This window comes from Stigmatopora argus, chromosome 19 (genome assembly GCF_051989625.1).
Source record: "Stigmatopora argus isolate UIUO_Sarg chromosome 19, RoL_Sarg_1.0, whole genome shotgun sequence".
Lineage (NCBI taxonomy): Eukaryota > Metazoa > Chordata > Actinopteri > Syngnathiformes > Syngnathidae > Stigmatopora > Stigmatopora argus.
The window spans coordinates 9,858,857-9,882,345 of record NC_135405.1 but is presented as its reverse complement, the minus strand read 5'-3'; the positions used below and the strand labels follow the sequence as shown (position 1 = coordinate 9,882,345).

Here is a 23,489-nt window from a genome sequence, read left to right as displayed (position 1 = left end):
CCAAAACAGAACAAAATGCTAACGGCAATAATAACAAGTGTTCCTTTATTGCATTTAGCATTTATTAATAGCGTGTTAATTCAGTCTTTAGATTTGCTAAGGAGACGCTTTAGCACATGTGCAGGAGTCTGATTAGCTCCTCGACAGGAGTCCATATTCTTGCCAAATTGTAATTGTGTGCAGACTTTTCACAGCATGTAAACACCCCCATCCACCAGTCCAAAGCATGCTTACACTTTCCCGCATTAATCATTGCGCCTTTTCATACAGAAAACCCGGCTTGACAAATGCCGCGTGTAAGTCATACATTTGAAAAACCGACAGCGGTGTTTGTGAATTAAACGCCCGCATCCAGTGCTTAGTGGAGCGACGCACATGCATATGAACTTGGTAATGAAATGAATAATTAGCCCACTCGTCTAGTAAATCATCAAGTCCCACGGGAATGTCTGGGCGGCTGCGGCGCCGAGGATCTAGCCAGGTTCCTCGTCGGTGGCGGCGGCCGTGACGCCGACGGTTGGCGTTTACGCGCCCCTGTCTCTTATTGCTATGTGGCTGGCAGCTGTAGAGCAATGATGCATGGTGAATAACAGGTCAGGCTTAATCTCGTTAGGGCTAATCAGATGTATATGATATGTAGAAACCACTGCAGCTGCACTTCCCGTCCATCACTGGACCAGCCGTGTGTGTATTTTGCGTCTGTGTGTGCGCTTGTTTCTGTGTGCCGAGCTGAAATGAGAAAGGGGGATGTCATTTTTCAGAGTGCTACATTATCAGAGGAATTATGGAATTATGCACAGGTGGATGGATGGCGTGAATACTGATGCAGGGGGAAGGAATATATTTGTATAAATGTTCACACGGCAGCATTTTCACTCCTCCTGTTCCAAATGAAGAAGCCGGGTGCACCTTCAGTAAATGAGGCGTGTCTCGAGGGAGTTTGATTTTGTCGCCGAGTGAATGTGTGCGCATGCGGCATTCACACTTTTATGTTGCTACTGTTTTTCTCTCTCACATATGCACTGGTGTTTTCATGTCGAAAAAACGATGGCCACACATGTCTTGAAAATGGAAAACTACTGTAATATGTGTTGAAAAAAAAGCTAGGCGACGCTAAAAAAATGACCTCCCTCAATAAAATTATTGATTCATTTTCCGGGGGGTGCTGGAGCCTATCCTAGCTGACTTCGGGCACCAGGCAGGGGACACTCTGAATTGGTGGCCAGCCAATCAAAGGGCACAAGGAGACAAAGGACAACCATTTACGCTCACACTCATACCAATTTAGCGTCACCGGACGTTTGGTCGCCGGACGTTTGGTCGCCGACCGTTTGGTCGCCGGACGTTTGGTCGCCCGGGTGAATATAATTTTGAGAGCTGGTTTCAACAGTAGATATTTAGATATTAAACTCTCTCTCTCATGAATATAATTTTGAAAGCTGGTTTCAACAGTAAACTCTCTGTCATGTTGTCAAACGTCTGGCGACCAAACGTCCGGCGACCAAACGTCCGAGTACCCCAATTTAGAGTGTTCAACCAGCCTACCGGAGTAGCCGGAGAAAACCCACGCATTTGGAATTCTGAAACGGGAATCTCACCCAAAACCACAGCGGTACCTTTCAATACTTGTTTAATTAGTTCTGAGACCACACTAAAAACTCCAATCATATTTTCCCATTAAAATTAATACAAGCAGCCGGAATGCTTCGATGCCATGCCAGCCTCTGATTAGTAAAAAAAAATGGTACTCTGATTCAAAAAACTATACAGGAATAATTGATTTAACACATTTAAGGCTTGTATTCATATGCAAAGGATAAAGAATAGATGCCTGAGGCTTTTGTTGTCATTTCTTTTCATGCATTGCCCCGTCAGTCGTGTTAAAATAGCTGTCAGTTGAAGGGTTATAACACCTTGACATCGATGATATTCGTTAGCACGTCCATCATATTTTACATTGTTTGTTTGCCTTAAGCGATGCATAATTAAAGCTACGCTGTCATTTTAAATGAAGGAAGGTTAATTATTTTTGTTTCGGGTTCACTTTGACCGTAAACATCAGCTGAATGTCAATTAACAATGGAAAAAAAGCCTTTTTTGAAAAATTGGTCCACCAGATGCCAAACTAATACTGCTTCTTGCAGTCAGCTGAATTCATTCATGTAATAGAGCCTTTGTGAATTCAATTTTAACTTCAAAATATATTGTAATTCAGGCCCCAATTTATTTGGGTTAAGATTAGAATTTGGACAACACACTTATCATTAAAAAAAAGAAATTACAAGAAAGAGTGTCATCTCGTAGTTGTAACATGCATAGTGATCGTCTGTTTTTTTTCTATGAGTAGGCACAAGAGCCAACCATCTTGCTTGAAACCTTTCCCCTCGGCGCCGAGTGTCCCTGTTTGTTGGAGATTGGTTTCACTTAAAGCACTTAAAACGGCTCTCGGCATTGGAGCTTGGCTCTGAAACAAATATCCAGATCACACTTGGATTGTTTTGAGATGGAAGGCAATCTGCCAGAGATGTAAGCCATCATTTCACATGTTTGCTCCCTTGATCCGTCCCTTTTTCACTTGGTGCCACCAGCCGCTTGTTTCCATCACAAGCCAATGCATTGGGGAATTGCTCTTCTCCAGAGACCACAAAATAGCTGAAATATAACAAATTTGCCTGCTCATAAAATGTGCCAAGATTTTGAAACAGCGGAAATATGACAAATTTGCCTGCTCATAATATCTGCCAAGATTTTGAAACTCACACAGCGGCGAGCAGAACTGATTTAAACAATTAACAATGGTGCAAGAGACGTTGGGGAGCTGTAAGACTGATGAACACATTGCTGCCTTTTGTCCCTCTGAGGCATTTACTCTAATGAGCTACATCTTTCAAAACTCTTGTAGTTTCGACATTACTCTGTCAATCAAACCAGGTCTTTATAGTAAAAACACCAGGTCAAACCAAGACCTGGAAATTGAACATTTCCTGCCAACTTGGATGATGATGTGTTGTCAAATTTTAAGATTGTCAATAGAACATGTGGTACATGTTTTTGAAAATTGAACTATACCTAATTTGATTAGATATTAATACTGAAAACCCTGTTTATGTAAATGAAAGCTGAGTATCAGTATCATGACATTTGCTATCCCTTTCAGTGTGCCTAATCAAGTGTCTGGAAAAACCTACAATTACGTCATTTGCACCGTTATATTTTGGAATGGAGCTCCAGTTCCGGGGTAAATGCGTTGAGTCAATAACTGCAATTATATATTGAACGCTGAGTTAGGAGCCCAGTTGCATGCCTTTGTTGGAAAAACCAATAACTGAACGACTGGATGTTTTTGAGACACTGTATTATTTGGTAAAATATTAGGATAGTGTTGACGTTGTACTTATTTAGGTTTTTTCGGATTGATAGCGAAGCCTTGGGCTCAGTTGTGAATGGTTATCAATATTGTCAGTTTACGTATCGCCCTTCCCCCTTTTTATAATGTAGACTACGGTACTTTGCATGGGGTCTCGACCACCCAGAGACATCCCGTCTGGACTGGTTGCTCGGCTTCCATTGCCATCTCTTTGGGGGACAGGAACACCCATCAGGAGTCATTAGTTTCCACGACGACAGGCTAGGGACTCCTTGCTGCAGCTTTCTCGGTGCAGCCAACAGCGGCTTGGAAATGGAATTGGTGTGATCAGACGGTGTTTTGAGATTTAATGGAGGACTATTTTTGTTATCCTAAATGGTTTCACATATCAAAAAAGAAATACTGCATTGTTTTCTTACTGTTCATTGTGCATTTGTATAATTTGGATTTCTCTTTTATGAGTATTGCACTGAATGGATGTATTCTTTTCATCAAGCATACTTTATTGCAATTGCAAGAACCACTGCCCTATCGAGTGGCACACTGTAGATAATTGCTAATTACATTTTTTTTCATCCTTGCTTGGCCGATTTTGGGATATCTTATTGTAGGAATCAGCAAATTTCCCCCAAACTCCTCTATACTCATTTTAAAATACGCATTTGTCGGAATTGAGCGAAATACTGCCATACACTGCAGAAAATAATTTGATTTGGTAGACAAACAACTGATGAGATATGTTCATTTAAATGAAAATGACCAAATATCAACATGATTTTGACCAGCGCTCCATCTTCCAGATCTGCCCCGCTTATTCCTGATACAAAATGGTCAATGGGAAAGCTTCAACGTCTCCTCTTTTTTACACTGGCAGACGGACGCGGCCCTGATGTACGACGCCGTGCACGTCGTGGCGGTGGCGGTCCAGCAGTCGCAGCAGATCACCGTCAGCTCCCTACAGTGCAATCGCCACAAGCCGTGGCGTTTCGGCGGACGCTTCATCGGCCTCATCAAAGAGGTAACGTAGCACTTCGTCCACCTTTGACCCAGTTACTGCTGAGCCGTGTTACTTTGATGAGAGCCAGGCGTTGTGGGGAATCACTGATTTTCTAGACCCTCTTCTTCCGTCTGATAGCCCTTGTGAACACATCTTAAACCCTTTCATTACCTTTATTTCTTCAATGCGCATCTGTCGCCGTGTCAATATCAAAACATTGTGATTGTAGCGTGGGTCAGCAGCTCGCTCGCTTTGTTCTTGTCGCTCTTTCATTCCGGGGACGTTATCATTGCAGGTCATTTTCATGATCATCAATGAGCACTTAGTAAAACTGGCACGCTACCCTCAGTCCATGGTCTCGCCATGCTTCTGAGTCTCTCCATGCCTGTCTGTTGCTTCAAAGCGGAACTCGGAAGCACGCACGCGTGATGGGCTCGCCGCGTTTTTTTTGCCTTTTAGCAGCTTTGCCGTCTCCCGCTAAATTACTGCGGCAGACAGAGAGAGGAGAGCTCGGCGCAGTGCATGATTCGGAAATAAAATGAGGTGGTTAGAGGTTAGATTGATATTGTGGAGAAAGACGGCAGTTCATTCTGATGAAACGGCCGCGCTGAGTGGCTGTGGATTTTCATTATCATTATCAACATTATGTTTATAGGCTCACTGGGAGGGCCTGACTGGCCGCGTCCTCTTCAACAAGACCAACGGACTAAGGACGGATTTTGATCTGGATGTCATCAGCTTGAAGGAGGAAGGTTTGGAAAAGGTGCATTAACCTGCTTTAAGTTGGTATTGAACTAAATGAAGTCATTTTACTTGACATATGATTTATTTTCAACCTGTAAAAAAAACTTATTATTCCCAAATGAAAAAAACACAATATGACAAACTGTTTTTTTTTTGTTGTTGTACAAGTGATTTTTATTCTTTATTTTGGTCTACGTGTTTATTTTTATCATTTGCAACACAATTTTGCTTTTCTACACATTTGGGCACATGTTTTTTGGGACAAAATAACCAAAAAAATGGCATGTACATCCAAATATTGTAATGCAGAATCAGCCCCAGATAATGTAACTGCAAGTACGGCTTAAAAAAATTGACATTAAAAACACAAACAATTTTCAAGTGAATAATTGGTTGCATCTCTGCCAAGATGTGTTGCATTTCTGGAATATTTTTCTATTGTTCTGTCCAAACACTTTCTACCACTTCCTAATAAATTCTTGTGAGAGCGCGTTGAGTGGATGAGACAAAGTGTGATGCTGAGCTGTCTCCACAGATCGGGACATGGGATCCTCCCAGCGGTCTGAATATGTCGGAGGCTCACAAAAGCAAGACGTCCAACATCACTGACTCACTGGCTAACAAATCTCTGCGTGTATCCACCATTCTGGTAGACTAATAAGTCAGCTATAAAACTGAGCGCTAAGTCATAATTCCACAAGTTAACCTTTTCCGCACGTTGCCGCCGCCCCCCGACAGGAGGAACCGTATGTCATGTTCAAGAAGTCCGATAAGCCTCTTTACGGGAACGACCGCTTCGAGGGGTATTGCATTGACCTGCTGAGGGAACTTTCTGGAATTCTGGGCTTCCAGTACGAAGTCCGACTGGTCGAAGACGGCAAGTACGGCGCCCTGGATGAGAGCACGGGCCAGTGGAACGGCATGGTGCGCGAGCTTATGGATCACGTGAGTCAAACCCACTACAATTCCCTTTTTAAGTATTTCTTCAGGTCTTGACGTTTTTGGTTTCGCCATGTAATTATACGAAGGCAACAACTGGCAGGCAACGAGTTAACGAGAAAATCGGCGTGAAAGCAAAGATGGCCGTCACTGGCTGGGCATAATTAACTTTTTTCCCTCTAATAAACCCTTGGTGTGATCTCTTTGCTCTGTAGAGGAAGATGCCCTTCCTGACAGATTAATCTAATCCTAAGAGTGTTGCCTTTCTGACTCACCTGTGACACCATTTAGGAAAGTTCAAACATAAACCCCGAGATGTAATTTCCATTAAAAATAAATAGAAATGTCAGTAATCTAAGTGAACTAACGACCCTGATTATTTTCCCTCTTCCGTCCCGGCTTTTCCGCCCTGTACGCGTTGACCTCGCCGGCTGTGGACAGGAATCAAATGCTAATTTGATTTGTCCACTCTGCTGATTTTTCATCGGCGAGGTCACCCCACCGGCCTCATCCACTTTGCTCCTTTGGTGTCGCTGCAGAAAGTCGACTTGGCGGTCGCTCCTCTGGCCATCACCTACGTGCGAGAGAAGGTCATTGACTTCTCCAAGCCCTTCATGACGCTGGGGATAAGTATCCTGTACCGTAAACCCAACGGCACCAACCCGGGGGTCTTCTCCTTCCTAAATCCTCTCTCGCCTGATATCTGGATGTATATTCTGCTGGCTTGCTTGGGTGTCAGTTGCGTGCTGTTTGTCATAGCCAGGTAACATGACACCTTTCCCCCTCCCTTTCCCTTTGCCTTGGAAATGTCAACCATTTTTTCTACCAGTTCCTAAAAGCACCACAAGGTAAAATGCAAGATGGCACTTTTGGGAGCACTCATTTTGTTCGTAAATCAGTAAAACAACAACAACAAGAAAATAGTTTCGGTGTGATTAGTTAGCTAAAACACATAACATGTATTTCAACACTTTTAAACAGATGTTTTAAAGCAGGGGTGTCAGACTTGGGTTGGTTCGCGGGCCGCTTTAACGTCAACTTGATTTCACGTGGGCCGGACCATTTTAGATATAATATTTAGATTTTTTTTATAAAGGGATTAAAAGAACTGGATTAAAAGCCCTGAATATTCCGTTTTTTATAGATCTAAAACAATGTTTGTTTTAGCTTTTTTTTATTTTTAGATTTTACAAAATCTTTTTTGAACTAAAAACACTGAAAAAATGGATTAAAAAAATACAATTATTGATTTAAAAGGGGGAAAATCAGGAAATTTAATATACATCTATTCTCTTCATTTTAATTTGATCCTAAAACAGAAAGTCGCCACTCATGATTTACTTTCCCGGGCCACACAAAATGATGCGGCGGGCCAGATTTGGCCCTCAGTCCGCCACTTTGACACATAAGTTCTAAAGTAAACAGTTTAGTTTCCACCATTTACAGCTATAAATGGAATCTACCAACTTTGCTCCTTTTAATTAAATTAGTACTTTCCATCTCTGCCATCCTATACCAGATAAACGAAAACAAATTAACCTAATGCTGCCATTTGTAAATGTTGGTTTGCCTTCTTTTTTTCCTTCCTTGAATAATAATCTCGGGAAAGGGACTTTTTTGGCCAGATAACAAAACTTGACTTAAGTAATATTCATGGCTTTTGATTAGAACTAATATCAATTGTTTTTTCATGAAGGAATACATTTATAATTTAATCTTATCATTCATAATTCAGTAAATCCTCATTCCAAAAATTCAGTTCAGCTGAATTTCTAGGTGGAAAACTATTTTCCGGGGGTTCTTATCCAATTCCAGCCCACCCCACAATTTATATAGAAATTATTTATGTGTTTTATTTGCGTAATCTTGCTAACACACTAACAAATAAATATATAATGCCCCAAAACACAAGGCGGCAGACGGTAGAACTCCCCGTGTAAGCACAATTTTAATGGAAGGTCAGGGACGCTTTGAAGGCAAAACTCAAGACAAATAACTGATGGTTGATTTCCTTGCAGTAAAATGGGTAAAAAGAAGGCAAACTACTTCATCAGCGCCTGTAAACATGCACAATAAATTGCTGAAATTGTTCAAAAGTAAAGTTATCCTTGCAAAGACCCACAAAAATAAACACCCGGAACAAAAATGATGAAATGCGCGTTAAACCCTCCATCTTTGGGTTTAACTCTCATTTTGTAAAATGTTACCTGCAAAATGATTACACGAAAGGAAAAGCAGCAACTGTCACCTAAGTTGGTTCAGAATATGCAAAGTATTTAGTAACCACGTCTGGGTAAGTGATGAACATGCAATTATTTTGATATTCAGCTCATGAAATTGCTCGGGTGCTTTGATCTAATTGTGTATGCATCGTGATTTTAATTGCAAACTACAGTGAAAAATATTAAATCAGGCCCTTGTTTGTACACTATTAGGAGTGTGAAAAATGCTCAACAAAACCCAGGCAAAGTCATCTGGTTGAATCCACCCCCAAAAAAACATACTTTTCTTTAATCCTTTGCCAGGAAGGAGTATTGGGATTTACAGGAAAAAAATACTTAACAAAAATAGAGTTGCGCTTTTGGGAGAACTGGATGACAGGAGGGAAAATAAGGTTGGAATTATGAGAAAATAAAGAAATCATTACACACACACCCAAAAAAGTAAATAACATTAGACGCATAATTATACACAGGACTTTTGGTGATGGAGTTTATGGCTGCTTTTATTTATTTTTTTAATCATGCAGCTTTGGTCCTATAAAATCTCAACTTTATCCTCTCATTTTATGAATGTTTCCTTTTAAAATGATGATGTAATTGCCCTTATTTTTTCTTGATGCAATCCCTATTCGTCTTGCAACATTACACACTCTTCTAAATTGACAACCTCTTTTACAGTATAATGTTTGTTTCCCAAAATTGTGGCTCCTTTCTCCTTAAATTGACAGTTTTAAGTATCAACGGAACAATTTAACTTTTACACAACTCAATTTCCATCTTCTGTACTATGATGAATTTACTCTAAGTCCTATAACCTTACAGATAGCTTCCTTATTTTATTCCAATCTTCTGACTTTTTTTCCACTAGTAATCTGACTTTATCGACCTTACATGGAGCTTCACATAATATTCTGGTTTTATTCCAACCACCTTTGAACTTTTTTCTTGTATTATTATGTTCTCTGCGACCTTAGTCCTCCTCTCTTTGCAAATAAACCGATTGGAGTTCATGGAATTGTGCTCTTGCACAATAAAACACAAAACACTCCAGTCTCCTGCTGGGGATTGACATCTTTGAAGCACTTCCCACACACACACACACACACATTTATATATATTCTCTCTCCTTGCCTGAATGCGTTATCCTATCTGAAGCGGGAGACAAACACTCTTCTCCCAACGGATCCTTCCAGAGCTGTCTACGCTTGAACGTATTTCTCTCTTTATTAACGGCAACAAATGATATTTTCTCACATCACAAGTCGCTTTCAAGGTAGAAAATGTCATCCCGCCCAGGAGAGTGGATGATTTAAATGGCATCCTTAGTTGCAACTAGTACGGCTTTCAAGTCAACTGAGTGGCGATTCAACACCCTGAACATTAAGTCCTCACTTGGCCTGTGAGCGAGTCAACAGATCTATAAAGCCTGGCGGAGTAATTGAATCCAGGGGACATTTAAAAGGAGTGCCGTTGTGATATTGTGCAAGCAGAAGAGAGGAGGCGTCCGAGAGAATCCTTTTAGCATTCCGCGTGCAATTTGACATGCGCCCGATGCGTGGAGGTGACCTAATGTCCAGCGTGTTCCTCATGCGCTTCTTCCTAGCGTGCCGAACGCAGCCTGCAGGAATATAGGCTGGCTTCAGGCAAAGGTCATACAACGGAGCAATACCCTGGCAGAATACACATATAGAGAGGCTGCGCCAGCAAGAGAAATCCAATCGAGCGCATGTTGCACGGATTCACACCCACACCTTTTATATACGCTCTAAGCACAGCTTTTCACATTCAGTTGTTTACCTACCAGGAGCCGAGATTCATAGTAGAATAACATCTACGTATAGATACAGTTAACACAGGAAAGCATCCTCTAAAGATTTAACCTTGCATTCAAATCAGTTGCCGTTTTAGCACAGGATAAACCTACAGTGGAGGATAAGGCTTGTGCACCAAGCGGATATGCATACTACGCCACAAGGCCATTTGGCAGTATCACCTAACTGTGCCTCCAAGGAGACGGAGCTCATTGGCATTCTAGCAAATCAGTAGCCGTTGATGCCGTTGACAGGAAGAATTACGGCGTGGAGCGGTGGCCATTTCGGAAAATGTGCTTTTCAAGGGGAACATGAAGGAAATTGTAAAACTGAAGAGCAATCTTGCCAAGGCAGAACCGTCCTAAACATGTTCATCTGATTGGTTTGCCAAGTGACATTGTTCCACTCCATTTCTGCTGCTGGAAGGTGGTTGGATGTCAACTAGCACAAAATAAAGCATCTTCAATCATCGTTGGCCGCTATGCAAGAGTTTAACATTGAATAGTACAAAGTATATAACAGCCTTGGATAGGGACGAGCAGTAATAGCAGTAAAGAGGGGGAAGTAAAAAAGCTTTGAAATTGCCAAGAGATGTAAAAAGCGTGGTGGAAAAGACCTAAGTTTCAATAGGAAGATTTTTGTTGACATATACTTGCAGGCACATTTGATTGAGAGGCAAAAAAATCACAGAACAAATGATCGGCCAGGAATTTGAGCAGGCGAAATGTAAATATATATAAACATTTTGAGGCTGAAAAGACTAGAGGATGTTTAGAGAGAAGCTTAAAAGATGTATAGGCGACAAATTTGAAGCCCTAAGTTGTTTTTTTCACTGTCTTCTGCAAAGTAGGAAGTTTTAATCGTGCTTAAAGTGGATTGCATCTTACACATAGAGGTTTGGACATCACCTAGTTCTGTATTAAAATGCAATGGATTATTTACAGTTTGCCATCATGTTGATTAGGATTTATACTTAATGCAATGAAAGTCATACAACGACAATACAGCAAATATTTGCATTTTTGCACAGAAAAAACTGGAAGCCACACAACTTTATGACCCACACTTCACCTTTTACACTACAAGTGCTCTAAAGTCCTTTATTGTGTGGGAAAGCGCGATATGATATAGCTTATGATAATCGGCTTTAATCTCCTGATCGAGCGCCGCTATTCCTTCAGCTCTTCTCGGTCGCTTGCGGCGGGAATTTGGAAGGAAAAAAAAGCTTTTTATCCGGTCAAATATTTTTGACCAAATCATTACCAATAATATATTTTCAGTTTTAATTCGGAAAACATTATTTTAATTGGAAATAGCGGCTCCAGGGGCCATATCAGCTAAAAAAAAAGTCTATTATTTTTCTTTTTTTCCAAAAGTTTATCTCAGCAAGAAGAATTTCACTAGTGGGATTTGTGGAGTTGTTAGCACACACCTGAAGGGCCTCTCAACCTTGCTTAAGCCATGTATCAAGCACTTCAGCACAAACTCTATCAGCTCCTTGATGATTAACACTCGCCCATTCGCCTCACACTAATGCTATGCCACTTTTAGTCAAGCTAATTAATAAGAAATGTCTACGACTGACCTGAAGACACTGACACCCAGCCAAAGCAGCTCTGGAAGGCTGAGCTAAAAACTTTGTGTATGCCTGTGTGGGTGGGTGGATGGGTATGTGAGTAATAGCTAGTGGACTTGCTGCACGGAAGACAACAACTCCTGAGTCAGGGAATCCAAAATGAGCTCCTAAGATCATCACACACGAGGACATTATCACCAGTGACAGTGTTATTCCACATTATTGATCCGTGCTCACAATAAAGTGAAGGCATTTGAGAATGCCAATAAGTTGATCTCGGTGAAAGCCTGAATGATTTGGTCTCGGTACAAGTTTTGACCCCGGGGCCACGTGGCTTGAAATTCACAGTCTTTTTCTCGGTGTTAAATTACAAAGTGAATCTGCATCGTATTTAGTTTAGAGCTGTTATTCCATGGGGAGATAAGGAAGTCTTATTTTCTTTTGCTAATGTACTCTTCTGAGAAATTTGGAATGGTATCTCTTTCAATTTTTGATGAACTAAATTGATATTCTACAAAGAAAATTTTCCAAGTATCAAAGGCAATTTTAACAGGTAACTCATAATGCAGGGAGAATAACATTGTATTTTTTCCTAGACAAAAAAGACATTAGAATTGTTCTGTTAACACAAAAACTACCACATAAAACTATTACGTCTCCATCCAGCAGCTTCTATTTATCCCAACATTTAAATATCACTTTACTACTTTCTTAACTATGTTTCTCTGACATGTTTCCTTTATGTGCTCATAATACCACTACTATTTTTCCCCTCATAAAGTCACACTGTTCTCATAAACTTTGGACTTTTTCTCATAAAACATTATGACTTAATCCTCATAAAATCCCTACTTTTTCCTCGTAAATGAACTGACTTTATCCTTCTATTATTATGATGGACTTCCCAAACTCATAATGTGATTCTTGTGAGTATTCCAGTGAACCTTTATTTTATTTTTTTAAATGTACCGCATTATCTATTTCTGACCTGCTTTTCTTTCTCCTTTCCCCTTTACAGGTTTAGCCCCTACGAGTGGTACAACCCGCACCCTTGCAACCCCGACTCGGATGTAGTGGAAAACAATTTTACACTGCTCAATAGTTTCTGGTTTGGAGTTGGGGCTCTCATGCAGCAAGGTACTTACCTCAGCCTGTAGCTCTCTATATCCCACCGTCTCTCAAGGTTGGGCTTTTTTTTTCCTATGCTAGCCGGCAGCGACAGAGAAATAGACATCTGGCTTTCTCCGAAGAAAAAGCTTCCCATGTATCGGGGCGTTAATTCCATGATAGCCAGTGTCTTCTCTCTGTCTGTGCCGGGCCCGTCAGTGCCTAGAGACGAGTGGGGTGTGGAGTCAGGATGTGAGGTTACCTTGGGTACATGACTCTCTGGCCCAAACAGGCCGTCACTTCTCCACACTCTGCTTAATCATCGCTGCTGAATACATTCCATGCGTGAAAACAACCTGTCTGCAGGACATGTTCTACTTTTCCCCCCCTTGCATTATTCAAAGCGCTCACTTGTGTCAGGGACTAAGGGGGTGGGGGTTGGTGAGGATAAGCGCATATGAAATCCAACAATTATCTTTTCTGAGAGCTTTTTTTTTTCAAGTGATTTCATCTCGGAGCGAGCGGCGCATCCGCTTCGGCTGAATAGAAAGACGAGGGGGAAAAAAATGAGAAAAAAAACCTCAAGAGAGTTCTTGACTGTTTGACTGTTTTTGGTGCAAGCAGCGTTATCTTGTTGTGTTTTGTTACGTGGTGCAAATAGAGCTCGACGAGTGAATGCGAGATGAGTGGCTGCAGGGTTGAATATATTTCCAGGCTTAACTCCTGCCGCCTCCCTCACCCCAGGCTCAGAGCTCATGCCCAAGGCCCTGTCGACGCGAATCGTGGGAGGAATCTGGTGGTTCTTCACCCTTATCATCATATCCTCCTACACGGCCAACCTGGCCGCCTTCCTCACCGTAGAGAGGATGGAGTCGCCAATTGACTCGGCCGACGACCTGGCTAAGCAAACTAAGATTCTCTATGGCGTGGTGGAGGATGGAGCGACAATGACTTTTTTCAAGGTACAATAGAAACGCTCTCCAGTTTCAATTTGTTCTTTTATGTTACGATCGCGTAGCGCGATTTGAGGGATTTGGACCCAGTAGCAGGGAAGCAGGAGGGGACGAGGCGAACTGTGCTCATGATAATAACTTTTAATAACTCAGGAAGCCTTATGAAATAACAAGGACTTGTACAACCAAAAATAAACAAAACCGGAGCATGGAGAACAGTACCTTTGCAGCGATGTATGCAGTATGACGCAGTACGATCCGACAATGAATACCAATTCAGTCGTGTTTAAATACACACATCCGTAATCATGAATCACTCGCTGCTGCTCGAACCTAACGGCAAGCCAGGAGGGACAAACGAGCTGCTCCTGACATTTTATTTCTACCTGTTCTGAGGGAAAGATTGTAGGCGATCCATCAAATGTAACGTTCATAATCAAACCCTCCTAGTCGTCAAGGAAATGGTTTGGAACCGAGGACCATGAGAATTTGAACGACAATCCCTTGGATTGTCATTTATATTACTGTAACGATGTCATGCTAACTGTTTGTTATTATGGAAAAAACAAGTTTGGTTGCATTTTGCTTTCATTATTTCAGAGAAAATATAAGCGTTATGTCTTTGGCTCGTCGTTTGCATTTGAAGGTAAAAGTTTGACATTGCAGCAGGTTGTTATTATCTGTAATTAGAATCCAAGTGATTTGATTTTCTAATTTGCTGCTCAATCTTTGACATGCAGAAGACAAAGATTTCCACCTATGACAAGATGTGGGAGTTTATGAACAGCAGGAGGCAATCGGTGATGGTGAAAAATGTGGAGGAGGGCATCCAGCGTGCCCTCACTTCGGAGTACGCCTTCCTCATGGAGTCCACCACCATCGAGTTTGTCACTCAGCGCAATTGCAACCTGACGCAGATCGGAGGCCTGATTGACTCCAAAGCCTATGGAGTGGGAACGCCAATGGGTAAGAGCACCACCCTCACCTTAAACTTCACTGGAACTATTTAGTTTTTGGAGTGATTAGGTCACAACCATACAAATATCAACCAAAAAATCGAGGGATTCGGTTCTGGGATGCTGGTCAATTGCCAGAAGAAACCTCTGACGGAAAATTTCATGAATTGTATATGGGTCACCTTTAACATTTGAAATCTCATAAACATCTCAAGAAATATTAAGCACTTTATAGTTAAACTTAAAAACCTTTGAGACCTATAAGAGAGAGACAATAAAGAGGCATCAGGAAGATGTCTGCAGACTGGTATACTGTTATTAGGCAACATTTGATACTGTCAATGTGGCGGGAGTCAATAAGTGTCTGCCTATCATTCAGTTAAACAGGCTTTTTTTCCCTTTTTAAACTATTATTTTTTTTGCATTTTTGAACACTAATTCACCTGTGTCAAAGTGGCGGCCCGGGGGCCAAATCTGGCCCGCCGCATCATTTTGTGTGGCCCAGGAAAGTAAATTATGAGTGTCGATTTTCTGTTTTAGGATCAAATTAAAATGAAGAGTATAGATGTATATTAAATTTCCTGATTTTCCCTCTTTTAAATCAATCATTGTAATTTTTTAATCATTTTTTTCTGTGTTTTTAATTCAAAAATCATTTTGTAAAATCTAAAAATATATATAAAAAAGCTCAAATAAACATTGTTTTAGATCTATAAAAAACTGAATATTCAGGGCTTTTAATCCAGTTCTTTTAATCCATTTATAAATAAAAAAAATCTAAATATTATATCTGAAATGGTCCGGCCCACGTGAAATCAAATTGACGTTAAAGCGGCCCGCGAATCAACCCGAGTCTGACACCCTTGCTCTAATTGTAGCCGTGGAAAATGAATATGTTATAGGTAGCTAAAAGCCATAATTACTGGTTGAGCGATTCAGATAGGACGCCATATTCACTCACCAAAGGCGTCATATCGGCGACCATCAGAAAGACCGACGCCTGTTGGGTGAGGAATTGTGGAAAGCAGCCGAAAAGTAAATTTACCGCAGATCCCCACCCTTCCTTCGTAAATTGTAGGCGAGCTCTAAAGCGTCACAACAAAACACTCGGGCGCCAAACAATCAGACAACAATCCGAGCGCTGGCGCGTCTGTTTTTCTAATCTGCGTTTGCGCCTGTCAAAAATGATGAGACACTCTCAAAGCATCAAAACTTTTTACGCCATCCTCATCCTTCACTCTGGGGAGCGTTGTGTTGTGTTGTGTTGTGTTGTGTTGTGTTATGCTGTATGCAAAGCAGCCGGCGGGCGGATAAATGTATCCCCGGGGTGCCGGAGTGGAAAGCTGCTGATGATTTCTGTCCCAATTGCCATAAAGGTTAAAGTGGTCGCCACGAGGCCAACGGGAGCCCTCGCGACCGTGGCGTCGGCGAGGGTGGGGGGGTGCTAATGGCCGCATCCATCACGGACGATACGAAGGCCATCAAAATACGGATGATTAATTCCGGCCATCCACATCTGGAGCTGCCTCGTGCTGATGAGCGCGGCGCCGTTATAGATCTGCAGAGATGTGATGATTGCGGCGGCTGTAACAAAGCCGGCGCGGCGATGTGATGTATCGCCCCGCTGTGGCGCCGACTTAACACGGACGTCCTTGAGATGGACATCAGATCTTCTCGCTTCGTTTTCAGTGGCGCCACCACGCAGTGTATCAAACGTTAGCGGCTATATTTCAAATCCTTCATTTGCCTGATAAGCGCTACACTGATAAATGCATAAAAAAAGAAAAATACTACTGATTAGGTTGTCTGCTGGAGGAGTTATTACGTCTCACTAATTCATTTCACTCTCACGTGGAAGGGTTTTCATGACGTACTATTTCGGAATAAAGCTGATTACGCTCCCTCAAATGTTTCCAGCGTGATAGAAAATGTCTCTTTTAATCACTAAATGCCGCAGCCGAGGCAAAAGAATCGTTTTTTTTAATGACTTTGGGTGTCCTTGTCGTTTAGTACCTTTTAATCGAAATCTAGTTTGTTCCTCCCTTTAAAGCGATTTGTTCGGTCAGGTGTGAATACAACAATCAAACTTGGGTGCCCACCAAAAGCTAGTTAAGGATTTTTTACCATCCATACTCAAAGTGCTGGCTCACTTTGTAATACGTTTTATCCAAATTAATCAAGGCAAACTTTGCAAAATTGGCAAATATTGCATCGTTGTCCAAATTGTTAAGAAATTGGTCATTTATTATAGTATAAACATCTGTAGCAAGGTTCCGTTAAGCCATTATGTAATCAAAAGTCAAAACCTTGGTCAATATTGTTCTAATATACATATGCTGTTTTGTTATAAAATAATATTCTTAAATGTCGAAAATGTTTTAAATTTTCCGCAGCTTCAAAATTGTAAATGTCATAGTAGTTTTGCATTTGTTGTTCATTTAAGTCTCAGCAAATAGCATAATATATATGTGATATATCATGAAATTCATACATTTACTTCTATTCAAATATACACTAAAAAGTTCTTTAAAAACTGTCAAATGTATAGATTGAAGTCATTTTTCTTTCATTGTAAAATAAGTTGGAAAAAATACTTCACTTTAGAATTCATCGCTCATAAAAGTATGTTTTACTGTTTAAAGTACTAAACAACATTTCTAAAAATTTAAGGCGGGGCTTCAACATCTGCGTTTTCTTCCCTTTCCTTTTTATTATTAGTCAACAACCTACAGAAGACAAATTCAAACCCCCTAATATCTTGACGGCTCAATAACTCCTAGACTAATCCCCTCAACGGCGTAAATAGTTTTGTGCACGTCCCGCTTTCTTCATCCTGTTTACAATCTTACGGTCAATAAAAGAATAAGCGAAAGATCTCAAGCGCTTGACGCTGACACACGTTTTGCATCACTTTGATTTTTCTCTCCACGTGAAGAGAAAGCAAAACTCTGGAGGACAGCGGAGCAAGTGTACAAGCCCATCAATGGATTGGGCCCAGAGAAAGCGACCTATAGGTGCGAAAGCACGTTTAATCTTTAAGTGCTTGTCGGTTCCTCTGAATCCCTCTCCCAAAAGCGCCGCTATCGACTCAAAGCGTGCGCCAAGCGGCCGCCCGGCTGCGTGGGAGTGATGGATGCCTTGCGCTTTTCAACATCTGTAAGGTAGTTATGAATGCGCACGGCGTCAAGCATCGCACTTTTCCATTTGCTGAGGCTCCAGCTCTCTATCCTTGTCTCTAAAGACTCATCCTATTAGCATTTATCCAAGGCCTCCTTTGTTAGGCCATCATTTATCATTTGAAATATGATGGAGGAGTTAGTGGGGAGAAGGGAAGGGTGGTGGTGGGGGGTTGGGGGGGTTTACAATCAAGAGCCTCTGATACTTGAGAGATTTCCCTTCTTCAATCAGAGCGTATGCTTGAACATAGGACCATGCAAATGAGTGCCAGCTGAGCAGATATATGTGTACTTAAGCATGCATGTACACTTAAGTGCGGACTATAAATGTATATTATGTAATATAGGCGAATAGAACAGCAGATAGGGTATTGGCTTCATTAATATGCAGTGTTTATAGACCGTTTTTACGTTTATAGTATGCTTAAACATGCGTCCACTGTAGTATAGGCTTGTGTAAACATTACGTAGGCTTGTATAAAGGGGGTAACATTGTTTAATAGTTGCAGGAAACTCAAATAGCCTTTGTTTGGGAGTTTTAGTTAACTAGCCATAGGCCACATACTCAAATTTTGTCATGATGCTGGAGCATTTTTTATTAAATAGTTATGATTTATATACATATAAATTTGTTTCTATTTTTTTCTTTCTACTAGTGGCCAAAAAATCCACACCTAAGTGAAACAAATATCAATATATAAGAGCCATAAAACTTTTCTCAAGGTGAAATGAAATGTAATCTAGAGGTTGATTTATATTTTTATATGACAAACTAAATTAAAAACTCATTGTTCTTTTCCATATGCTATAAAATCAGCTAGGATAAAACACATGGATTTCCAATTGAACTCAGGGATAGCAATAATAATACAAATTAAAAATTAATGGTTTATAGTCTGATATGTATCAAATTGTCATGAAACAAGACAAAGCGTAATTTTCGGATTATAATGCGCACCAGGCTCACCCACCAATTTTGACAACAAAACTTTATTTGTTTAAACCGCTGGTTTTCCCATGATGCAATGCGATATGCACACAAAAAACCTCAACGGTTTTAAGACGCATTGTTAAAACGTGGGGGAGTAACCCCCATCATTTGAAAAGGGACTAGCTCAGGGCTCTAGGTCACCCTCAACATAATGTGTATAAATAAAAAGGACCAGATGGACAGATATCTTTTTTCATATTTGAAATATAGAGATAATGTCACAAGAACGTGTCAGTGTCCAAAAATTGTGGAAACCAGTACTGTATGTGCTTCTAAAAAAAAAAAACGCTGGCGTAATTGTTTGGCTGTGCCCTTTGTGTGTCCAAATAAATGGAGTCTGTGAGATGAAAGGATGATGGATGATAACAGAAAATGATGGATGACACTGAGAATAAACTGCAGGGAAAAAAAAGACCTGATTCTGTGCAGCGGTGAGTCCGCAACAGACGGGAAACTATTAACCATAATAGAATGCTTAGCAAAACCTTCAAACTTTAATTTATGTGCTACATTATTGCCGAAAGATTGATTTACTTTTTAATTGCACTCCAGGTATTTTCTCCTTCAATGACCCATGGTCATGACTTTTCAAACGCATCTAAATGGAAATGAGTCCAAAAGGCAAAAATCTGCCTATGCGTTGATGCGTTTCATAAACTAATTATTGGAATTTCCATCTTTTTTTTTTTACATCAGAAATAGAAATAGACGTAACACGCGTTTAGCACGGTTTATAAATGAATGATATAAGCTTTCCGTGAGCGCTAATCTCTCCCTGGGAAGTGTTTGTGTATATGTGTGTGTGCATTAGTATGTGTGTGTCGGACTATTCTGTGGAAGCAACGGGAACGAGATTCCGTTTTGCTCCTCCACGGCGATAACTCCTTTGATCACCCCAGTAACTCCTACTGTGTCACTAATAGCGCCCCCGCCCACATACCCCCCCCCAACCCCTCCTCATGATGCCATACAACGACATACCAATAATGAAACCCCATCTCATATATTAGTAAAAAACTAAAAACTAAAAAACTGTCCTTAACAAATAGGCTTAAGGAGTTTTCCCCACATCTATAAGAACTCTAAACTTGCGGTAACACAACACACAATCCCTTCTGTGTAATAACTTGGGGTGAGGTACTATGAAAAGATGTTTGGGTGTTGATCTGCCTCCTACTGGCTGACTGAAGATAAGTGAAAGACAGTGAAAGGTAAGTGATCCGCTCGGGGGGGTGATGCGATGTATCCATAACGGCAGAATGGTAAATTACGAGTCCGAAACTATCGCTTATTAGGTCTTTTGCCGAGAAAACACACCTTATGGCGAAGCACTACCAATTTCGTCATACGCAGTTTCTGGGTGTGATGACAATTAGGCTTTTGTTGTTGATGATGACGACAGGGCCTATGTCCGATTATTATTATCATTATCATATACATTATATAATCCCACTACTGTATAACGTACACACCCAGTCGGGTCACTGTTTACGGCACGAGAAGCTCATTGGCGGCACGTGTGCGAAAGGCAGCTCGTTCAATGCTCGTGAAGTCAATACTTTGGTGCCAACTTCCTCTGTGTTAATGGGAACGCCGGGTGTGAATGGAGTCACACTGTGACTATCAGGATTAGTGGCATTTAAAGGAGGACTCCCAATGTGCAGCCATATGTAACGTGCCAGGTTACATGATGAAATGGACGGAAAAATAGCTGTGTTACTGCCAAGAGGTACTTAGCTCTTCAACTTGCAATCTTTCGGCTAAGGAATGGTGACAAGTAAAGGCATGTGGCCCAGACGCGGCCCGACAAAACTTGCCGACATTAAAAACGAGTTGTTTGTCTTTTCATTGGCAATGTCGTGATCTGCATATTTGTGGCTCTTTATTCACAAATACACCTTTTATTTGCTGAATAAACCACTTTTGGGTTCTTGATGAAATGCTACAAAATGCTGCAAGATAGTGGACATGTTGTATGATGGTCACTAAGGTTTATAGAACATTAATCTCATGGGAATATCTGGTACTCGGACGTTTGGTCGCCGGACGTTTGGTCGCCCGGACGTTTGGTCGTCGGACGTTTGACAACATAACAGAGAGTTTACTGTTGAAACCAGCTCTCAAAATTATATTCATGTGAGAGAGAGTTTAATATCTAAATATCTACTGTTGAAACCAGCTCTCAAAATTATATTCACCCGGGCGACCAAACGTCCGGGCGACCAAACGTCCGGCGGCCAAACGTCCGGCGGCCAAACGTCCGGTCACGGAATATCTCAAGTGATGAATCTCAACTTTGAGGCACAACAAAGTGATGTTTTGAAAGCTTACTTTTAAAATTCATCTGATTTTTGGCACTGATTTTCTTTGACAAGGTTGAATGTGAATGACAAAAGATTTTTTTTCAACTTTGTGTCGTCTGGGTCATTTCACCCAAATCAGTGACAATTAGTTATGGCCTCCCTCAGCAATTTTGCAGATGCCTATTAATAATAAATGTTATTTAGACACGCGTCAGTAAGCGTTTCGAGTAAAAGCATAACGAACAGCCAAGAGCTTGCTGTACCTGGAGCTCCGGAGGGAAAAGTTCCGCATCAACACTAACAAAAGAGAGCGAGAGCAAAAAAAAAAAGTAGCTTTGCCGTACAAATGCAACTTCCAGCGACATTTAAACAGTCTCTGGGGATTCCTCAGATAAAAATAACGCAATATGAAATGTCATTGTTACTCTTTCTATAACGCGATCATTCGCACGCACTGTTCACACTTTTATCGTTGCCTTCTTCTGCCTCCCTAACTCCAAACAAAGATGTCAAATCTGCAGTTACATTTAAGCTGATATTACTCATGAAAATCCACCTGACAACAGAATGGCCATGGATATATGACTTCCACACATCTAGCAATAGGCGCGTTCCTACCATAAAGCTTCTGTCAAGCCCATGACATCGAGGTGTTTTTTTGTGTGTTTTTCCCAGGCTCCCCGTACAGGGACAAAATCACGATTGCCATTCTGCAGCTGCAGGAGGAGGGCAAGCTCCACATGATGAAGGAGAAATGGTGGAGGGGCAATGGCTGTCCAGAGGAGGAGAGCAAAGAGGCCAGCGCTTTAGGGGTGCAGAACATCGGAGGAATCTTTATAGTATTGGCTGCTGGTTTGGTGCTGTCTGTCTTTGTGGCTGTGGGAGAGGTTCTGTACAAGTCCAAGCAGAACGCCCAATTGGAGAAGGTATACTTTATGGTAGCCTGCTATCAATTCTCAGGAAAATGCATTAATTTATATGTATATATAAATTGCAGGGCTGCAGATATCTCAATTTGGCAACAAAAAAAATGCCTAGGCAATTGAATTGAATGCTTTTATTGTCATTTTACCACACAGCGCACAAATAACCACAACAGACAAATAAATAAGTAGTCCAAGTGAGATGAGCAGAGAGGAGAGTCCTTGTTCCGCCTTGAAGTTCAGGATGAGTTCCATGGTTTTGGAGACCTTCAGCGCCAAGTTATTGAGTCTATGGACTCAACAACAAACAAACACATAGATCAAGGGTGTATTGGTTCGCGGGCCGCTTTAACGTCAACTCGATTTCATGTGGGCCGGACCATTTTAGATTTAATATTTTTTTATAAATGGATTAAAAGAACTGGATTAAAAGCCCTGATTATTCAGTTTTTTATAGATCTAAAACAATGTTTATTTTAGCTTTTTTATATATTTTTTTACATTTTACAAAATGATTTTTGAACTAAAAACACTGAAAAAAATGATTAAAAAATTACAATTATTGATTCAAAAGGGGGAAAATCAGGAAATTTAATATACATCTATACTCTTCATTTTAATTTGATCCTAAAACAGAAAGTCGGCACTCATGATTTACTTTTTCGGGCCGCACAAAATGATGCGGTGGGCCAGATTTGGCCCCCGCGCCGCCACTTTGACACCTGTGACATAGATAATCAATATATAATCATGATAAATACATCATCAATAAATAGTCATGACTATGGCACGCACACCAGAAGGAGTAGCACAATGTCTATTGAATTAAAGCATGAGGTGAGGCTGTAAAAATGAATGTTTTTTCTCCACTTATACTTCACTGTATATTTTAAACAATGAACAAATAGAACTGTTGCCATCTGCCCAAAATCAAGAAATCCACCAACAGCCTTTCCTCCATCCTCATTTAAAAATGTATTTTTCTTGAATGTGCCTCTGCATCATCGACATGAATTTCACTTTTTCGAAACCAACCAGGTTACACTTACACTTTCATTGTAGTGTTTATACAGTGCCGAAGGCAGTGCTACTTAAAAATGGCCTCACTGGATTTGCTTTTTGTTTTTTTGGTTGTTTTCCTTTCACCTGCCATCTCGCCGCTGATTAGTTTGTGTTTTTGTTACGGGCGGCGTACGTTCTGAGCACATCTCGCCGATCATTAATCAAGATAGTGGCTCGCATTGTTGGAATAATTTCAAATGCCACAACATCGGCGTTGCCGAGGTGGCTTGTTCATTTACAGGCCTCCCTCCCGCCTTCTCTACTCTCTCTACCTGTCACCTTCCCCCACATGAAACCAATGGCTTTTTTTTATCCGCCTCTTCTTCCCTGTGTTCTTTTTTCTTTTCTTTTTTTTGCCTCCA

The 23,489-nt window shown here is 40.9% G+C and overlaps 1 protein-coding gene across 2 annotated transcripts in view; it reads left to right on the top strand.

Moving 5' to 3' along the window:
• The window catches only part of LOC144064815 (glutamate receptor ionotropic, kainate 2), a 69,145-nt gene that overhangs the window by 43,564 nt on the left and 2,092 nt on the right, over positions 1–23,489 (top strand). For both annotated transcript variants that reach the window (XM_077587628.1, XM_077587627.1), the window contains exons 7-15: positions 4,242–4,385; positions 5,020–5,127; positions 5,644–5,757; positions 5,847–6,053; positions 6,587–6,810; positions 12,675–12,793; positions 13,508–13,725; positions 14,457–14,682; positions 21,818–22,068. In XM_077587628.1, coding sequence (XP_077443754.1) covers positions 4,242–4,385; positions 5,020–5,127; positions 5,644–5,757; positions 5,847–6,053; positions 6,587–6,810; positions 12,675–12,793; positions 13,508–13,725; positions 14,457–14,682; positions 21,818–22,068 — 1,611 coding nt within the window. The remainder of the gene's footprint in view (positions 1–4,241; positions 4,386–5,019; positions 5,128–5,643; positions 5,758–5,846; positions 6,054–6,586; positions 6,811–12,674; positions 12,794–13,507; positions 13,726–14,456; positions 14,683–21,817; positions 22,069–23,489) is intronic.